At 38.1% G+C, this 7,500-nt stretch overlaps 1 protein-coding gene across 2 annotated transcripts in view; it reads left to right on the forward strand.

The window, feature by feature from the left end:
• LOC106871229 (uncharacterized) overlaps nt 1–7,500 on the forward strand; it is a 16,262-nt gene that overhangs the window by 1,816 nt on the left and 6,946 nt on the right. Inside the window, exons 2-3 of one of the 2 annotated variants that reach the window (XM_014917581.3) lie at nt 3,144–3,171; nt 7,487–7,500. The exon at nt 7,487–7,500 is cut by the window's right edge and continues 43 nt beyond it. In XM_014917581.3, coding sequence (XP_014773067.2) covers nt 3,144–3,171; nt 7,487–7,500 — 42 coding nt within the window. Of the gene's footprint in view, nt 1–3,143; nt 3,172–7,277 lie in introns of those variants that run through there. The other variant, XM_089361040.1, reaches the window with a different exon arrangement.

The raw sequence follows: 7,500 nt of genomic DNA on the forward strand, positions 1-7,500 counted from the left end.
ACGTACTGCAGTCGATGATATGTTCCTTTTTCCCTTCAGAATTGTTGGCCTTGTACCTACCCCCCCCCCCCCCAAAAAAAAACTGGTGTATCGGCAGCAAAATCGTTATCACGCCGGAGTAGATGATTAGCGACATATCATCCGTCTTCATGTTCAAATTCCGCCCAGGGTCGAGTTTGCCCTTCATCCTTTCGGCAACTATAATAGTAAAGTAACAGCTGAGCCCTGGGGTCGATGTAATCGACACACCCCAATCCTGAAATTGCTGGCCTATTGTCAAAATTTGAAATTATTATTATTATTATTATTATTATTATTATTATTATTATTAATCAGCACTCAGCAAACGCTTATTGGTAGAGCCAACAGCTTACATACGCACGCGCACGCACGCACACACACGCACGCACGCACACACACGCACGCACACACACACACACGCACACGCGCGCAAACGCACACACACACACACACACACACACACACACACACACACATCCTTTTATTCTTTCATTTGTTTCAGTCATTTGACTGCAGCCATACTGGATCACTGCCTATATATATATATATATATATATATACACACACACATATATATATACATATATATACATACATATATACACAAAGCATACCAACCTACATACATACATACATGCTTACATACCTCCACACAGCGTACCATGCACATACTCATGCACGTGTCATGCACACAAACACGCACACACATGTACACACACACACACACACACACACAAATAAACAACCAAACACGCACCATCATCATCATCATCATCATCATCCTTATTAGTTGGTTCATACGGACACACATACACGCACACACACATACACGCATACACACATACACGCATACACGCATACACGCATACAATGCGGCAGTATGACATTGTTACGACATTGTTATGACAGCTGTGTTATATTCTGCGAATGTTTTCAAAAGTTATCGACTTTTGATTCTGATACACGTATACAAACGTGTAAAATAATCGACTGGAACCGATTCCAGCATTCTAATTAGTTAAGAATTCAGATTCTTCAGATTTAATTTTATGGTTCATAGTCGGTCGCGGTTGGCCAATCATCAAAATGAAAGACCCGTTATAGAAACAAGTATTGCGTGCCATCACATATTTTAATCTCCAGTGTATCTAAAAGCTTTGGTCATCTCTCGCCTATGTTTGACAAGGGAAGGCGCGTGGCTTAGTGGTTAGGCTACTTGGCTCGTGATCGTAAGGTCGTCTGTTCGATTCCAGGCGGACACTTTACTTCACATTGCTCCAGTTCACTCAGTTGGCAAAAATGAGTTGTGCCTGTAATTGAAAGGGCCAGCCTTGTCACATTGTGGGTCACGCTGAATCTCCCAGAGAACTACGTGGTGGGTGCGCATATCTGTGGAGTGCTCAGCCACTTGCATGTTTAATTTCACGAGCAGGCTGTTCTGTTGATCGGATCAGCTGGAACCTTTGCCGTCGTGACCGACGCACTGTCATTATGTTTGACAGGGGAAGCCTCTACGTGTTGTTTGACTAGCTAAATTATATAGCCAAATCTCCATCAGATTACATCCATTTGTTTTCAAAATGGAAAAATCGCATTGACTTTATTGACAATGCCCGAAAAACAGGACTGGTCATGGGTGGAATGCAGTTCATTAGCTCTATAACATTAGTGCTCATCGGAGGCTAGACAACAACAACATGAATTTGAGCATCTCAGCCGGGTCCTTCGTCGGTCAAATTTGATCATGATGTCTCTGCACGTGTATGTTCAGCTCTGCGCATGATGTTTTTACGAAGACGAGCAGGTGTCCAGGCATGCAAGCTTCTCTCTTCCACGACACTGATGTTTATCCAAGGAAAAGACTGCTGATGTTGGTCAATACAGCTTGGTACCAGTGTCATCGCAGACATTCCTCCTAGAACGCAACGAGTAAAATCAGATACCATAACATGACTTGCCCGTGCCTTTTAACAATTTCACCTGGGTTGCTACTTTTTGTATAGAAAGGTATAACAGGTAACGTAAACCCCAGTAGGATTTGAACTCACAGCGCAAAAAAAAAATATTTCAAGCAAATACCGCTCCGGCTTTTATCGGATGCTCTCACGACTCTGCCAATTCGCAGCCTTCGCAAATAGTAATGATATCGGCATATTGAGCTAGCGGCTAGGTTTCGATTCATGCTTGCCGTCAGTTCGCTTCATTTAGGTACGTCAAAGCCTTTGAGAAATGCATGAACGTCGCAACAGGCTCATTCTATGTTGTTGAACTTATTACTTCGAATGAATACATTGAATTAGAAATAATCATGGAGCTATATTTTGTGAACTGGAATTTCGATTTCCATTTAGTTTGTCCCCGAGAAAAGTATAAAGGTCATGCTCACTTTACTATTCCTCTTCCCATCTCAGTTCTCTGTTCTGAAAGTTGTATGGCACTCATTGCTTATTGCTGGATCATTCTTCTTATGGAGGCTGTAAACAATGTTCTGAGCGAATTTTGGTTCACTTATCTATAACGCATACAACCCACATGCGCATGTCTATATCTAGGAAAATTGCCAACGATGTTATCTGAATACAAGTGAAGAAGTTAACGGTGAAAGACCATCATCATATCCAGCTAATAGATTACTAAATAGTATTTTGTATTTGCCGTTGTTGATAGTTTAGTGAATGCAGGAAGGTCAGTGGCTGCCAGGCACGCAGGCTATCTCCCTATTTCAACATCTGTTAGTCAATGTATACACGAGAGACGAACTTAAGAAAAATGACCCTAGATCATGGGTGGATGAATTGGGCAACGCATTTAATTTAAACTCTGTAATGTGAGACACTGCAAGATGTATGCGAGGAAGAAGAATAGTTATGTCAGGTAAATCTAGACATCAGGATTATCCAGCTAACTAGTTCAGAGAAGAAGAGGCTGTTGTAATAGCAGTAGAAGTAGAGGTTGAGTGATAAAACAGCACATATGTGAGCTAGGGGTTGTACTGGTAAGCGAATATTTACCAGTCAGTTGAATGAATTCTTGATATTCTAACCTTGTTATTTACTAAATCAATTTTACATATTTGGCAGTTTGTTTCTTCTTCTAATCCTTTCTTTCTTTTTCTTGTGTAGATGTTCCAAGGCAGTTTCTCCGCATCAGGTAAGATAAAATTTTTTTAGTTTGATTTCATTTTTGCATCTGGGATACACATCTTTGATTTACTTTTAACAGCATTGTTTCTTTCACACATACCGTATAGATACACATACGTACATACATACGTACATACAAACATACATACATACATACATACACACGTGTATGATATATATATATATATATATATATATATAATGTATGGGTATATTTATTTTTTTATATATTATTGTTTTATATATTATTTTCTTCATTTTGTACTTTTTTGTACTTCTTTGTAAAAAAACATTTTCATTCTCCTTCTTCTTGATAATTTGCTTCATCGCAATGAAAACCGGTTAGAAAAAATCTTTATTAAATTATGCTTCCAGTTCAGCATTCTGGCTTTTTTTCATTTTCCTATATATATATATATATATATATATATATATATATATATATATATATATATATATATATATGAGAGAGAGTAACGTAGAGAAAGGGAGCTAGAGACTAGAAGGACATGTGCGCAGCAAGCTCCGTAGAGTGCTAGTCGGAATCTAATGTCCATACTCTCAGAGTCCAATTCTTGCAAGAGCTGTCTTTGCTTCTCCTCCATTCAAATTGATAAAATATATAACCAATGAAAATATCAAAGACGATCTAATTACCATTTTCCGATTTCCCAAATATTTGTGGCTGTTTCAGTGAACACTTTTGTATGAACATAAATTAACAAAATTTTTGATAGAAGGTTTTAATTTAAATCATTTTAAAACAGAAATGCTGCATCGTAGAACCAAGCTCGGTCAAAGGCGGACTGGTATCAAAAGAATAAACCCTTTTATTATCATATTTCATTTGAAATACATTGCCTTTGTTTCAATTAATTTTGAAAATAATGAATAATTTAGTAAAATAAATCTTTATTATTAAGTTAGTATTTGCAATTTTGACGGAAGTTTTTAATTTAAATCACTTTAGAACATAAACGTTATATCATACCACCAAGGAACAGTCTCTGGTGAGTTGGTATCAAAAGAGTTAAAAAGACCAATACTTATCTAATTCCAGTGATTTTTCAGCTTAACTGTGAACCACAGCTAGGTTTATTTAAACAACAAGCACTACCAAGAGCTAATCTTTCTGTTTGCCTGCAGAGTGCACAGAGAAGTGACGTTGATGATTCTAGTTGCTACAATATTTTTAGAATCAGCAGAGAGGTATCTTAAATCTTACTTCTCAACACTCAACAAGATAACATTCCACTTATTTGCAGGATCAGAACGATACAATATTTTAACACACATTAACATACATACATAGATGCAGTTGGTGGCTCGGAGACATGACACTGAATTTCTTCTTCGTCTTTCTTTTTGTTAATTTCTTTTATATCCAGTTTGGTCTGGCAAATTGCCAGTTGATAATAATCCTTTCCACTAAAAGCACGAGTCCTGAATTTTGGGGAGAGGAGACTAGTAGATTACTTCGACCCCAGTGTTTCACTGGTATTTAATTCATCGACCCCGAAAGAATGAAAGGAAAAGTCAATCTCGGTGGAATTTGAACCCAGAATGTAGTGACGGGCGAAATACCGCTAAGCATTTCGTCGAACGCGCTAACGATTCTGCCAGCTTGCTGCCCAATAATCCTTTCTACTAAAGGCACAAGGCCCGAAATTTAGGGGGAGGGGACTAATCGATTACATCGACCCAAGTGCTTCACTGGTACTTAATTTATTGACCCTAAAAGAATGAAAGGCAAAGTCGACCTCGGCGGAATTTGAACTCAGGACGTAAGGACGGACGAGATGCCGCTAAGCATTTCGCTCAGTGTGCTTAGGATTCTAGCAGCCCGCCGCCTAATAATAATAATGATGATGATGATGATGATTTCTTAATAAGGCACAAGTCCGACAACTAAGAAAGGAAGGGGAACAAGTTGATTACATCGATCCGAGCACTTGACTGTTACTTCCTCTTATCGACCTCGAAAGGGTGGAAGACAAAGTTGACTTCGGCAGGATTTGAACTGAAAATATAAGGAGCTGGAATAAATACTGCAAGGCATTTTTTTTCTCTCTGACACTCTATTAGCAATTAGGGGCTATGGGATAAGTCGATTACATCATCTCTGATGCTCGAATGGTACTTATTTTATCGATCTCAAAGGGAGAAAACGCAAAGTCAACCTCGGCAGAATTTGAACTCTGAATGTGAAAATGGACGAAATGTCACAACACAATGTTAGGTTTCTGAGTGAGATACAAAGCCAGCAATACTACAAGACGGTGAATCTTTCTATGTTCAAATCCCATTGAGGTCAACTTTACCTTTCAATGTTCAAATCTTGCTACAGCTTACTTGGATGGTAGACTTAGCCCGCTGCTCGGTATAAAACTATCACCACCTTGCACCTTAGGTGCCTTCAGCAGAGTTTGATCTGATACAAACATTTTATCGCAAGCCATAAATTTGAGGGTACCCTCCTCCCATCCACCAGTTTCAGAAGCCCTGCGTAAAGTGACTCCTTCACTCCTCACTTTATATATATATATATATATATATATATATATATATATATATATATATATATATATATATATATATATATATATATATATATATATATATATAAACTATTATCAATTGTTTCGTAAGGAAGATTAAGTCCTTCCATCTTGCCCCACTTGGAGTTGGATAATTGCTAGACTATTGTTACTGTTTTCGTAGTGATGGTGATGGTGATATGTATTTGTTTGTGTGTGTGTGGTGAGGAGTTGTAGTAGTGCACAGCTGTAATAATAAACTCCATTGCTCTGGTTACTTCTGTCTGCTGTCAGTTACAGATGTTTTTAATAGAAGTGACTTTCTCTGGTGAGTCAGTAGTAACGACAGCAGTAACAACAGCTACAAGACATCGGGTTTGCATTAAAGAATTTAACAGATAGCTACTCTATTATTATGCCCAGTACGCATAAACTGTAGCTGTGCCCTTGACGAAAAGCATGTTTGTATGGATGAACATAAGTATCATCACCTCTTTATATATCTAGGGCAAGGCCAACCTAACAGAATTCATTACTCTTCTAGTTTTAGTAAACCTTGTGGGGTTCGAACTCAATAACGCAAGCTTACGTAACGTTTACACATATTTTTATAGAGTTTATGTTGCTGGTAGTGATGTACTTTACCTCCTTGTGGTACATATTTCAACTGGATGAATCATAAACCAATACAAATGTTGTTAAAAACTGTCTTTATGCAGATTATTTGATACACCTGTATTTGGCTACCTTGTTCAAGTACATGCAATTGACCACTCTGAGTTATTTCTCTCAACTCGTTTTGTTTAGTATTTAAACTCAGCCCGGTAGAGTTTATCTTTCTGTCTGTCTGCCAGTTGATCCATCCTTCTCTCTGTCCATGTAGTACATTTAAGGAAAACTAGTTAAGCGGAGTCTATTGTCCTATTCATATCGTGGTTCTAGGTTAAACCAGGCTAACAGAATCCATCACGCTCGGGGTTACAAACTAACGAAAGGTACCTCAATATTTATTGTGTTGCAAGCCGGCGAGCTGGTAGAATCCTTAGCAATACCGGGCAGCTGGCAGAATCGTTAGCAACGTCGGGCAGCTGGCAGATTCGTTAGCAACGCCGGGCAAAATAATTAGCGGCATTTCGTCCATCTTTACGTTCTAGCTTCAAATTCTGCCGGGATCGGCTTTGTCTTTCATCCTGAGCACTGAGGTCAATGTAATCGACTTACCTGCTTTCTCAAAATTACTGGTTATGAGCAAAAATCTGAAACCAATATTTATTGTGTTGCTTTTTCACCTATACGTTGTCTGTTTTTGCTGTTAGATGGACTGAAAAGTCGTGAGTCCTGAACTTTGGTTATGAATATAGAGCAGGGATACTGTCCAGACACTAACTATTAATTCTTCATATTTTATATCACTCTTTAAATAAAACTTCTTCTTCATTGCACTCACTCTATCCTTTCGACATAAATTTTAATGAAAGATTAACAAGTGAAATCAAATAGATATAAACACTAGAATTTGTGTATAAAAGCTGTTTGTCTGTCTGTAGAATCAATTGAATAAAACTGGGGAAAGTTCTTTGGTGATTTCAAACTAGAAGCAAACTTTTGAATTGTTGTTCAAAGAATTTCCCTTCAGATTTTTCAAAGGCATGAATATCACAAATTCCATTTCGTTTCTTCTCATGTGGATCATTAAAACTATAACTCGGACTCTATGTGTTTCGCCTACATCTTCTATCAACGAAGCATACACACACACACACACACACACACACACACACCAAGGTACGGCCAAGGAC

The sequence above is a fragment of the Octopus bimaculoides genome, chromosome 12, assembly GCF_046866305.1.
Source record: "Octopus bimaculoides isolate indiv1 chromosome 12, ASM4686630v1, whole genome shotgun sequence".
NCBI lineage: Eukaryota > Metazoa > Mollusca > Cephalopoda > Octopoda > Octopodidae > Octopus > Octopus bimaculoides.